Raw genomic sequence first — 13,633 nt, 5'->3', positions numbered from 1 at the left:
TAGGTTTTACTCAAAAATTACTTTCTTGGTGACACCTTCCATGACTGTCCTAACAAAAGCTTCAGTAGCCCCCTAGACATTTACTATCCCCCTTTTCTGCCTCACTGTTTTCCTTTCCTTAGCATGTATCACAATCTGACATAATATATATTGTACTCATTTATCTTGTCTATGTTCCCCATAGAATATAAACTCTATGATAGCAAGGGTTTTTGCCTATTTTGTTCACTATTCCATCCCCAACACCTAACAGACTGCCTATCATGTAGTAAGTGCTCAGTTAATGCTTGTTGGAAGAACAAATGAATTAGAAACCACATAGGTATATAAGTCTGTGTGTGTGTGTGTGTGTGTGTGTGTGTGTGTCGGTAGGACTGTTTAGATTGAGGGATCAGGTAGAAAATTGTACTATATGATCATCTTTCTCAAATCAGACTATTATAAATTCTCCCATTTGCCAACTCTTTTCTCTCATTCTTGCCCTTTCACCTCTAATCACATAATAAGACCTATCCAGTTTTCTTTCTAGTGCTACTATCACTATCCTAATTAAGGTCCTCATACCTCATGCATAGATTATAGTAAGAGTTTTCTACTTAGTCTCCCCAGTGTCCTATCCACTGTCAATCCATTCTTCAAAAAGTTTGGTATTCAGCAAGCATTCAGAAGTAAGGCTTTTCCCAGGCCCCTCAAAGCTCAGGCCATGTGCAATGGGCTCAAGGTTGTAGGGGTAGAATTATAATACATGAAGCTCAGTGTAGAAGGCAGTTGGACACAGCTAGATTTCCTGGGAAGTTCAGATGTGGATTAATGCTTGAAAATAGGAGAAAGAGGCAGGCTAAAGAGGAAAATAATTGGCCCAACTTCTCAAACACCATGGTAAACACTAGAATAAGAAGTCAGGAAAGAAACTGTATGAAGAAACAACTCTAGAGCTGACTATAAGATTTGAGCTTCAGCTTTCTCCCTCAAAATGCATACGGTCTGTAGACAACATGATCTAAAACCTCAAACTAATATGCTATGAAAAAAGGGTACCTCTTTTTCCCTCTAAATTGCATTCTTTGAAAAGATTCATTTTATGAAATTGGGATAGAGATTAAATTTATGTTAACTGTGCTTTACTTCTCATATCTATGTATGTAAATAAGTACATACATATAAGCATTTTATATGTTGAGAAAGAAGAAGAGAAAGGGGATAGACCTTGTTTTGTGACTCACTGAATTTTTTCCCCACTCTGGTGATCATGAAAATTATTTTTTCTCGTTGCCTGCTAATCAAAATCAGATAAATACTTCATTCATAAATACTTCAAGGAGAAGAAATAGTAAAAAAAAAGAAATATTACATATAAAGGGGACATTGGTGTGGAGGTGCTCAAGATCTGGCCCTGTGAATAAAGCACTGTGTGATACTGAAATGTCTCTAGTTAGAATGCTTTCTACCTGGGACAGAGAGTGGGGTGCTTTGCATCTGAAAACTGGGGAATCTTCAGGAGATCCCCAAAGTCCTGGGGATTGTAAATGAAAGTATTTGTGTACACCACTGCAATGGTAAAGATTAGCAGTTGCAACAGAGACTGTATGGCCCACAAAACCTAAAATATTTACCATCTGGCCCTTTGCACGAAAAGTTTGCTACCCTTGGCATACAGTTTTGAATAGAAAATCTCAGAGTGCACTCAGAGTAACAAGGATGAGTATTGTGAAATGTTTGTTTCAGTTATATGTGTGTGTTATCAAGTCATGATGCAAAATGCATTCCTTACTATGGGGAACAATTCAAAAAATGGAAAAGCACTTTAGTCCATGTTAATGAGTTTGACTTTATCTTGAGAGAAGCCATTGACAGGTTTTAAGCAGAATTGTGATTTAACCAGCACTGTATTTTAGTAAGATCCTTCCTGCTGCAGTGTGAAGGATGTGATAAAGAGAGGCAAGGGTAGATGAGAGGAGGCAAATTAGGAGATGACTTCAGTCATTCAGGTAAGTGGTGGCAGTGGGAATGAGGGAAGTTTATCAGAAACTTTCTGAGAAGCTCCTATATGTTAATTTTGGGACATAAAATACTTTTGTCTTGGTCTCTGATACTCCCCATACTTTTTGTCAAGATTTTATTTATTCATGAGAGGCACACAGAGAGAGGCAGAGACACAAGCAGAGGGAGAAGCAGATTCCCTGCAGGGTGCCCAATGCAGGACTCAATCCCAGGATCCCAGGATCATGCCCTGAGCCGAAGGCAGATGCCCAACCACTGAGACATGCAGGCATCCCCGAAACTCCATAATTTTCTGCTAAAGAAAAAAAAATGAATGCTAGAATAGTGTTGGCAAAGCATCTCAGTGCTTAGCTCTGCATGTTACTCAGGTCTGGCCTCCCAAAACCCTGAGAACTACATCCCAGACTGAGAAAGTGCTGGACCACCAAGGCAAACTGGACAAGAACCATTCAACAACAGGAATTTTTAAATAGATTAGTCTTTAAATTCTTTATATCAAGGCCTCCTTTGGGGAAGTTGATGAATTCATCACCAAAGACTTTAAGCATCGAAATCATTCCTCCCTTCCCATTTTTTCCTTGTCTGACCTCACTTCTAGGCTTAGCTCTGTGTCAGGGCCCTTCCTGACTGAGAAGGACCAGATAACGGTCCCTTGGGGGCCTATCAACATCTCTTCAATCACACCTGAGCTATGAGGCAGGCATGCCAACCGATTCCTAGGCCTCTGGTGGCCAAGTGCTCACAAATGATTCAGTCAGTTTTCCCAGCTATTTTTTTTTTAACTCCTTGATATTCTTCTCCAATAGTCTGGGGCTTCTATTTAGTTTTCAAATATGCCTCCCCTCCCCACCACCACTCTCAACCTGCTTTATAGCCCTCAACCTCCCTCATTTTCAACCAACTTTCTGGATCTAAAAAGTCACCAGGGCCTATTGTGAACATATATTGGGATTGACTCCAGCTGTGCTGACCTGTAACACACATGAATACAGCCTTGACAGATTGCTTGAAACCCAGAGGGACAGATGAATATGGGGTTACCAGACCTTCATTTCAAGGGCTGTTGACTAGCTAGAGTGCACAGACTCTAAAAGAAGCCATAGTCCTGTCATGCATGACTAATGCAACTTGAAAGGCAGGCACTGGGTATAGAGAGAGTAGTGAGATGCCTATGAGGCTGATCAAAAGCCCTCTGGCTAGAAAATCCCACTGCTATAATCACTTCTTTGGGGCACGACATTGGGTTCTCAAAGACCTCAGTTAAAATGTCAATATGTTTTCAAGGTGGATAAATGCCTTGGGACATTAGCATCCATTGGTTAATATTTAAGTAAGGAAGAACATATCAGGTTGATTACCTGTCTCTTAAGAGTAGTTGAAAAGAGTAATAATTTCTAAGTAGACAGACATGGTTTTGAATCCTATCTCTGCTGCTTGGTAGCTATGTGACCTTGGGTAAGTCCCCTAAGCTCTCTAAGCCTCAATTTATGTGTATATAAAATGGAGATATCATCATCCATCCATAAGGTTACTATGAGGAGGAAATGAGATGATATTTGTAAAATGGCACATAGTAGATGGTCAATTTAAAAAGTTTGGCTCCCTTAAACCCTAGCAGAGTAGAGAACTCTAGAAAGGATGGGATACAGCTAAATTTTAGAGATAATCTGGAATAGAAAAGGAAGTGGGGAAGACAATCATAAGAGAGAAGACTCCAGTTGGGGAGAGGGGAGCATACTGGAAACCTGGACATCTAAGGAAAATTAAGGCTTTGGGCACCTGGCGGGAAGTCGAGACACTGACACACAGGGAGAAGGAAAGCGGGGAAGTGTTGGGGCCACTGGCACAATTTCCCCCTCACCTTTGGGCAGCAACAGCAGAGGTTCCCACCAGGGCTCTGTGGACTCCCTCCAGAGCATTGATCATTGAAAGAATGAGGTAGGGTTATAGCCAGTGAGCCAGTAATTGCATATAACCAAGAAAATCTTGTGTCGCTTGTCACTCATTCTCCTCCACATCCAAAGCAGCACCTGATGGAAGTGTGAGACATACAAGTAGGTCATTTGCCAACAAAAGGAAAGTTAGGACCTAGAACTCTAAGAGAAAACCTCTCTGATCCCATCCTGGAGAATTTTGTTTTGCAGGTTAAGGGTCCCATCCCCTTACAAGTGGTGGCATATCTATACCCCAAAACCAAAATAATGAAAATGGGTAGTCTTATGTGTCCCTCAAGCAGCTGTCACTTCTTATCAGAATCTGCCTTCTTGGGCAGTTTCCCACCATGGTTTCTTGACCCCACACACAGCAAAAATCAATGACAGATGAGGTGAGTCACAAGTTACCAAAATGAAGAAGTGTGCAATTTAAATAATTTGCTCTGTTTTGTTTTACAACTTTTAATAGCTTTGACATGATGTCTCTGATTTAGTAACTCTCCCACTTTTGGCAGAGGTTCAGTAGTTGTCCATGACCTTGGATGTACTGGTGTTGCATGTATGAATGCCCTTCATCTTGTGACTACTTATTTTTCTCTTGCTCATTCTTTGAAGAATCTTATTTTAATTAAGATTTTATTTATTCATTCATGAGAGACACAAAGAGAGGCAGAGACACAGGCAGAGGGAGATGCAGGCTCCCCGCAGGGAGCCCGCTGTGGAACCCGGGATCACGCCCTGATCTGAAGGCAGACGCTCAACCACTGAGCCACCCAGGTATCCCTGAAGGATATTTTATTTTTTAAAGATTTTATTTATTTATTCATTAGAGAGAGAGAGAGAGAGGCAGAGACACAGGCAGAGGGAGAAGCAGGCTCCATGCAGGGAGCCCGACGTGGGACTCGATCCTGGGTCTCCAGGATCACACCCTGGGCTGAAGGCGGCGCTAAACCGCTGAGCCACGCGGGCTGCCCTGAAGGATCTTATTTTAAAGAGGAGTTGCCATTCCTTTTTGAGGACCCCCCCCCCAAAAAAGGTAAATGGAAGAGGGTCAGAGAAACTACTTTGCACTTTTGGTGTGGACTAATTACATAAGCACTCAAAATGGGTTCCTGTGACTTAATGGCCTCCAAGACAGTGACAGATCAGCCTCCTTCCAATACACCTTTAGGAACATCTGTGAGTCTGTGTAAACATCTGTATATACATCTGCATATGTGATTTCATTTGTCCCAGCATGTCTGCATTCGCATTCTGATGTAACATCTGTTAAACTGCAGCATCAAATATCTGGCTCTTGCTACAGCTTTAAGCTAATTCTGGGGGGATGAGATGCAATCTCAATTTAATACAGGTGGGCAGGGATAGCAGAAAGCTGGAGATCAAGGGAAACAGTGGATTTCCTTGAGATTTTTTTTTTTAATGGTCCAGAGATACCAGGTCATGCTGAAGCAATTTAGCCTTTAACCACTAAAGGCATTATTTGGGAATGTTCTGCCATGCCCCTTTTTTTACTCTACCAGGATTTTTTTTTCTGCCCATTTCTGCCAGAATGAATACCTACAGCCGAAGTGCTAAGCCCCAGAGAATAACAGTTTAGATAAAGCAAGATTATTGGGACTTATACCATAGCCCTGTTACGTACAAAGTCAGAGCCTCTCCTGTTGCTTCACTTTCAAATCGGAAGGCATCAAGGAGGCAGCCACGTCATCTTTGTTTCAAACTCTCTTCTGCTATCAGCGTCTACTATTTCTCACCTTTCTAAAAAATTGATTCCTCAGAGAAGTCCCACTGTGAAGTTGGCCTGAAATGGTGATTCTTAAAGAATGGTTTTAGTGTTCTTGTTTAAAGTACCACCCAGAAAGTGGGCGCCTGAGTGGCTCAGTGGCTGAGCGTCTGCCTTTGGCTCAGGTCGTGATCCCAGGGTCCCGGGATCGAGTCCCACATCGGGCTCCCCCCTGGGAGCCTGCTTCTCTCTCTGCGTGTCTCTCATGAGTAAATAAATCAATCTTTTTTTTTAAAGTACCACCCAGAAAAGTCTTTGCCACTCTAGATATGAATGGGTCTCTCTCCTCAGAAAATGGTATTAACTAGGATAGGAAGGGGGAGAGGCACACGGGAAATGACTAGAGCCTGGTCGAAGGAAGAAGCCCCCCCTTAGTTGGAGACTTGGCAACCCAGTGAAGTGGAAAAGGCAAGAGGAACCCTTTGGGCCTGAACACCAGTGTCCCCACCAAGGGCTGGTTACTTCCTTGGCCTAAAAATTACCAATCCTACAGCCAACCAATGCTAAGACGCATCTCACCAAACACTCAACAATTTTTCCATAATAGCCTTTAATACTAAAATGCATTGAATTTTTGAAGCAGAGAAAACACATTTAAGGGGGAAACAGAGAACCACCAGATAAAAGGAAACAATGTGGCAGATAACACCATTTAAAACATAACTGTAATAATTTAATAAAGCTGCTTTATCATCTTCATAAAACAGAGTGGTGATTCTGTGTTTTTACAATGATTCAATCACTGTGAAAATGTACATAACATACAAATCAGCATATACAACAATTCCATCTTCATATAATCAGCAACAGAGACTGCTTAATGAGACGTACTGTACTTGCATCCCTCTAAATTTCCACCCTGGTTTGACAGGTAAACAGTAATAGTGTCATCAGGCTCATTCCCCTCACTAGAGGAGCGAAGGCGTAAGCCTTTTGCAACTAATACCTTAGCATTCAAATAGCACAAGGAGGTATTTGTTGCTTAATTTCTAGCTTGAGCTAGTCTGGCTCTTGGTCATTAAAGTCTGTATCCTAGCCTTCCTCATTTGAACGCCAGCCAGTGCCAGTAAAAATCTAGTTAACCAGTGCTGTAACGGTGTTAGCCCGTTTGTTTGCTAAGGTCAACAGCAACTTACAGTTAGTAACAAGGTCAATTAATTGCCAACACAGCTGGAGCAACAATCAGCATCATCAGTTTTCCCTAATGACCTACAGTGCTTTCCAATCAAGATCAGGTTTTCGTGGGTTATTCTTTACCAAGAGCGCCTTACAATATACATTTCAGACAAGGTGGTTGATTTTCTTTGTTTTACAAAAGCAATATGAGTTCTATTAGAAATTAATTCACTTTTGCACAATAAGTGACCCACAGGCCAATTCCAGCCTCACAAGAAAACAAAGAGAGCTGCAACAACTTCTTTAGGACAATGTGTTTTGCTCTGGAATATTTCATTATCAATATAAAGCCACCCGGTCCCAGCCCCACCCCCACACATCCCCTTTGAATATTACTTTGTTACATACTTAAACTAAAGAACAACATCTCAATACACTTCAGTGTCAGCAGATACAATTTGACTCATGAAATGACATCCTTAAATGTAATTTTACTGAGAAGGCAAACACTAGGACTGTATACAATGGACTTCTTAAGGTCATGTATGCCAGGTTTTCAAAGTTAGTTAGGGTCTTATTACCCTGGGTAAAGAGCCAAGTGGACCAGACTTGTTAGGATGCTTTGGGGAACATTCAAACATCAAAATGACCCCACAGAGGGCATTGGAATTCTAGCCAGAATTGCTATTATGTACAATAATAATCCTTTTCCCACCCTGGATGCCTGATTGAGCTTCTCCTACACCCCTGCCTCTCCCCAAACTGTCTTCTGTCCTTGGTGCCTCAATTTGACCACTTTTCCTTTGCTTGTTAATGACATGATAGAGTAACATAAAAAGTTCAACTGAATTCCCATCCTACGATCAGTTGTATGCTGTTCTTGAAGGAACACTATCGAGACGATACCCTGGGTGTTGCTAATTTTCAGAGTTCTACACTATATTCCAACATCTCTTATTCATGATCAATAGGTCACCATGTCAACACATTAGTTTAGATGGGCACCTTAGGTGCAATTAGCTCTATTAAGCAGGTTTACTCTGGAGCAGTGATACTCAAAAGTGTGGTCCCCAGACCAGCAGCATCAGCATCACCTTGGAATTTTTAAATAGGCAAAGACTCAGGACCTATCCCAGACCTACCGAAACTCTAAGCGTGAGGCCCAATCAACCCATGCTTTAACAAGCCCTCAGCCTTTAGTGGGCATCTGATACATAGGAATTACCAGGCCTCTCTGCCAAGAGCTTTGCTTCAATTGGTTTGGATGAGAACAGAGAATTAACCATTTCTGAGAAGTTCCCACAGTGATGTAGTTGCCGCCGGTTCAAAGACTACAGTTTGAAAAAAACTGCCCTTCAGGAACTGCAGGATACTTTGGCTCATTACCTATCTGGGCAATAAGGTGGACCACAATTTACTCTCCTGGCTTTAAGAGGATCAAAGATATGGTAAGTTTCATTCTGGACAGGTTCAAAGATTAGTCAGTATAGAGAAAAGAGATTCCACATAGCATGGCTCTCTTCTTCTTCCAATTCCTTGTATATAGCATATTCCCTATTTGGGGAAAAGCAATCAATGTAAATTAAATCCTATATATTGCATGAAAAAGTTTACCTGCCCAGGGATGTGCCCAATGTAGCTGTTAGAAAAGCAAGTCATGCCTCAACACCAACTCCTTCCCAAAAGGGACATCAGAATAGATGGAATAGAACTCCCTAGGATTTAGGAACTGAAACTTCTCCCTCAGATTTAAATGTGTAACATGTTTGGAGAGGGAAAAGGAAGAATATTTGGCCTTCTGGCCTTATGTGGCTTTTCATCAGACATACTGAAAAGGAGGAGGGTGGAACATGAGCCAAAGGGAAATCTAGGATCCATGCACAAAATTCCTGCTTGCAGGCATAGCCTGTCTATAAAACTAGCCCTCCTAGGATGCCCTTGTGCTTCCAGGAGTATGTATACATCAGACAGTTATAGAGGGGGAAAAAAAGATACTTTCTTAATGAAAAAGCTTCTTTTTCATTAATGTTTCTCTAAACATGCTCAGTAAAGGGTTTGGGAGCCAAAAAAACTCTGACTTCCCACTGAGGAAAAAAAAAGTATTTTGATAAGGAAAAAGAATTGGTCTATAGTTTGAAACTGAATTCTGGAAAAAAAAAAAGGTGGGGGGGGGAGCAAAATCTATGCCACTGCTACTCTAACCATTTTAAACTTGGCTGGTAAGAGACATGGCAGCCAGTGCCCTCTCTGGCACAGTGGCCATATAACATTTAATATTCCCACTTGCCACAATCTTCTCAAGTTCTCCCTCATTCCCACTGAGCATAGCAGGAAATACACCTGAACAAAAATTGTCAAATCTGACTTGAAAGTGACCTTGATGTGGTAGCTAACAATATAACATCAGGATGGATCAGGTGAAGAACAGTCTAAATTCTACAGGCAGCCATCATAACTTAAAGGAAAAAAATAATTTTAATGCGTTCATCAAATAGTCACTTGAAAACACAAATACCTAATTCAAAACTACTAAGATGAAATGAATCAAAGAGGGAGAAAAAAAGTGTATGAGAGACAATGAAATGAGCTGAAATGAAGATGTTATTGTAATTGATCTCTAATGGTATTGGTTTCAGAGGGAAATCTGCAGCCACACCAATATTTTGCATGAGGTAGTAGTATTCAGCACTGAATAAGAAATAAGGATGAATTTATAGCTTCATTATAGGTTCTTTTTCAGAAATATTCTCTCCTACTTAACCCCATCCCTACTGCCTTACCCTCCCTCAAAACCCTCCCCCCCATAAAAGAAAATATTCCTATAAATACAGCCAAGAACTCAGACAAAAATAATTAAAACATTTAAAAGAGCTCACTTATCCAACTAAACTTAAGAAAATAAATCCTTGTTTGCATTTTAGTGCTCTAACCTCTAAGCCTTTTTCCTGGGTACTCTTGAATTCCAAAAAAAATAAAACAAATGAGAACAGAACTACAAAACTTGTTTCTCTAGAAACAACTTTCTAAAGACCAAGGCAGAGCCAAGGTGACCTATTTTGTTTAATTTTAAATAATGAACTCTTAGGCTGCAAGAATACTATGTTGACTACTAAATATTAATAGACAATAAATGGAGGACTTGGAGAAATGTTAAACAAAAAAAAGAATGTGCATAACAAACTTGTTACTAATAAAAGGTGTATTCCTAGCCTACAGCAAAGAGTTAGCTAAATCTAAAGGATTTTCATGTTAATAGTTTCCTGTTCACATTCTTAATTTTAAAAAAGTATTAGTCATAAAAAGACGAGTTCAAGTGTCCAAGTGTCTCCATTTAGAAGGCACAGTAATTGGATTAGTGATGCTGTTACTGGTTACCTGTCTTTTCCTAAATGTACACTTTGTACTGCTTACTCTATTCCTATTTATAATCCTACAATATAGAACAACACGGAGTTCTCAATTCCAGCCCCCGACATGCTTTGCAGTCTAATTCTAATTGTGATTGGGAAACACCGAATCAGGAAGAGTGCATCTGAAAAGATGCTAATTTAGATCTCAAGATAGATTCAGTCTTTTTGAGTTTTAGACGATTGGATACAGGGAATTTCTAAGCCTGGAAATGGATAACTTCCCATTTAGGGCCTGAAAATTTAAAAAACTGATGTCATAAAACTTTCAGCATAGTAGTTCTGACAACTGTAAAGTAGATAGCAGAATATCCAAAAACCACTTTTTGTGATGATCTATCACTGATCTCGGCAGAAGACTGAAAGGCAGGAGAAATACTCTGCAAGGTGGTGAGTAACCACTATGTGGGTAGCCTCCGTGAGTGAGTGTCCTCCAAGTGTTCAATCTATATGTGTGGTGTTGCTCATTCACTTGCCATCTCAGTTTGTTGCACTTTGTTTTTGTCTGTAGTTTTAATTTTTTCTAAGAAAAAAACACCAACTTCTAAAAGCCTTTTGCCATCACCACATACATAGCAATTTGCAATATCAAATACAACAATAGCACAGCTAGCAAAAGGGTTCTTAAAGCAGGGGTGTCCACAGCAAAGTAGCGGCATTGGAAAGTACTCAAGGTTCAGAAACAACCTTTTGGGGGCTCAATTTCACATCACTGAATCAATGAATAGTACACTATAAATGACCATTAACTTGTCTACACTACAAAACAGTGGCAAGCTTATTAAAGGTGTCCAGAGCTTTCTTTTTGTTATTGTTTTTTTTTAAATGTAATCCTCCACAATGGTAATTTATAATAATTTGACATAGAAAAATATATAAATTCAAACACTTAATACATAATACTTTTCCCAACTGAATTTGTCTCTGTTTCCCCAACATCAAGGCCCCGTGAACAACTCAAGCCAAAGCTAATTTGCTCCAACTGAACACCCCTGCTGCCTGTTGAAACGAGAGGGATTGTCACAGAATGATAGTCACTTATAAACAATACATTTAGGGAAAGCTCTGAAATAACAGCCACTCAAGAACCAACCATTGGTGAGCAATTAAAACAACCAGCCACTGCTTCTTCGATAACCAGCATGGTTTCTCTCTGTTCTTCCCCGAGACTGCTTTAGAGAATGATATCCTTCAGACGCTTCACACCAGGAGACTCTTTGTCACGACCCTCCTTCAGAGTGGGGTTGACCTCATGCATGACTTTCTCACTGTCAGCTCCACGAGGCTCAGCTTCAGAGGGACGAGATGGGCCATTGTTGATATATTGCTCCAGATCATGAGCCGGGGGCGCCAGAGCAATGGTGTAAGACACGGAGGGTTTGGTGGGCAGAGGGCTCTTGAGGTGCAGGGGGGAGGTGACAGGGCTAATAGCCTCACAGCCATTGCCAGCCTCTCGGATAGCGCCGTTGACCTTGGGGCTGCAGATGGTCACATCGACAGTTCTCCTGCCTTTCAAGGTGGGCCTCTCCTCAGCCAGGTGTTCACTGACATCTTTTCCAAAGGTTGCAAAAGTCCGCTTGGTGGGGCCGCAGTCATCATAAGCCTCAACATCAGCAGCAGTAGCTTCAATGGACAGCGCGATGACATTCCTCACATGCTCAGGGGACTTGGAGCGGGTGGGCATGGGGTTCCGGGGCATCCAGCACCTGTCAGAGTGGCCAAGAATCCGACATTCTTCCCGGCAATGAAAGCCTTCATTCTGATCTGTTGGGAGAAAATAAAATGTCAATTACATCAGCTTTTCCCAGGAATCTTTGTTACTCCCCAGTGTTCTGGTTTCTTAGGTACCCACAGGCCCTTTTGGGAAATGACACTTTTAGATAGTCCTTTATTGCCTTTTGGGACAAGTGTGAAGAATTGGATTTTTAAAGGCTGTAGATCTCCCCCTGTATACTCTTCTCTTTTATTATTATTTTTGTTGTCGTTCCTACTGCTGACAAAACTAACCTAAAGGGAAACCTAAAGGGAAACACGTTATGATGAAAAAAAAATGTATATTAAAGAAAGGTTATCCTGAAGTATCAAGATGCTGAGAGTCAGCATTTTTATCAACAACTCCTGCTAAAACTCAATTGCATTTGAAATTGGTTCCAACAGAATAGGGAATGGGGGCAGAGCAGAGAATCCAACAGTCAGTATATCTGAGAAGCCTTGGCCATATTTTTGAGCAACAGCACTGAAAACTATGCTTCCACCTACTTAATTTTAGATTGGTATCATGCAGGATGCCTGAGTGGCTCAGTGGTTGAGCATCTGCCTTTGGCTCAGGGCGTGATCCCAGGGTCCTGGGATTGAGTCCCTCATCGAGTCCTGCATCAGGCTCCCAACAGGGAGCCTTCTTCTCCCTCTGCCTATATCTCTGCCTCTCTCTCTCTCTCTCTGTGTGTGTGTGTCTCTCATGAATAAATAAATAAAATCTTAAAAAAAAGATTGGTATGTTCTTCAAAAACCCAATCACTTTACTTTTTTTTGACCATCAGTTCTACCAGCCAATATCTTCACGAAGTTATTTACATGACTTGATTTCCCATTAGAAGGAATATACTGAGATCTTTTCCTTTCAACCGACCCATAAGTTTCAAATGACCCTATGCACATATCACTCACAGGCTGAGCATCATTTAATTATACTCCACTAGCCATCCCTCCTTATTCTCATCTGCAGTTTTATTACGGTCATATTTCTTAAAGATAGCTTTCCTGGATTACTTTAACCCTAACATAGAAGAACTCAGCAGTTAGAATTCATAATTATTGGTGAGACATTTTTTTCTCTTCTCAAATCAGGTTCATTTAATGATAAGGCTTTAATTTGACTCTCAGAGAGGCTTTCTACATGGGTTTCATCAAAGCATGGACCCAGGGTTAATTTCTGCTTATCCATTGGAAAATTGTTCATCTCAATGTCTGGTTTGTAGCCCTAGTTTTCCACATCTATTTTTACGTATATTACACAGAGGAAGAGAGTTAATTAAGATTTGAGCAGAACTCAACGAAACCAAGACCAGAGGAACTGTGGAACAGATCAACAGAACCAGGAGTTGGTTCTTTGAAAGAATTAATAAGATAGATAAACCATTAGCCAGCCTTATTAAAAAGAAGAGAGAGAAGACTCAAATTAATAAAATCATGAATGAGAAAGGAGAGATCACTACCAACACCAAGGAAATACAAACGATTTTAAAAACATATTATGAACAGCTATAAGCCAATAAATTAGGCAATCTAGAAGAAATGGACGCATTTCTGGAAAGCCACAAACTACCAAAACTGGAACAGGAAGAAAAGGAAAACCTGAACAGGCCAATAACCAGGGTGGATATTGAAGC

General features: G+C 40.8%; 1 protein-coding gene across 2 annotated transcripts in view; it reads right to left on the bottom strand.

Moving 5' to 3' along the window:
• Positions 1-6,254: 6,254 nt before the first annotated feature.
• The window catches only part of PCDH19 (protocadherin 19), a 138,053-nt gene continuing 130,674 nt past the window's right edge, over positions 6,255-13,633 (bottom strand). For both annotated transcript variants that reach the window (XM_077890365.1, XM_077890366.1), the window contains exon 5: positions 6,255-12,008. In XM_077890365.1, the coding sequence (XP_077746491.1) occupies positions 11,419-12,008 (590 nt within the window). In that variant the 3' untranslated portion in view covers positions 6,255-11,418. The remainder of the gene's footprint in view (positions 12,009-13,633) is intronic.

Source organism: Canis aureus, chromosome X, assembly GCF_053574225.1.
Source record: "Canis aureus isolate CA01 chromosome X, VMU_Caureus_v.1.0, whole genome shotgun sequence".
NCBI lineage: Eukaryota > Metazoa > Chordata > Mammalia > Carnivora > Canidae > Canis > Canis aureus.
Note: the sequence above shows the minus strand (reverse complement) of the source record. Positions and strands in the feature narration are given on the sequence as shown.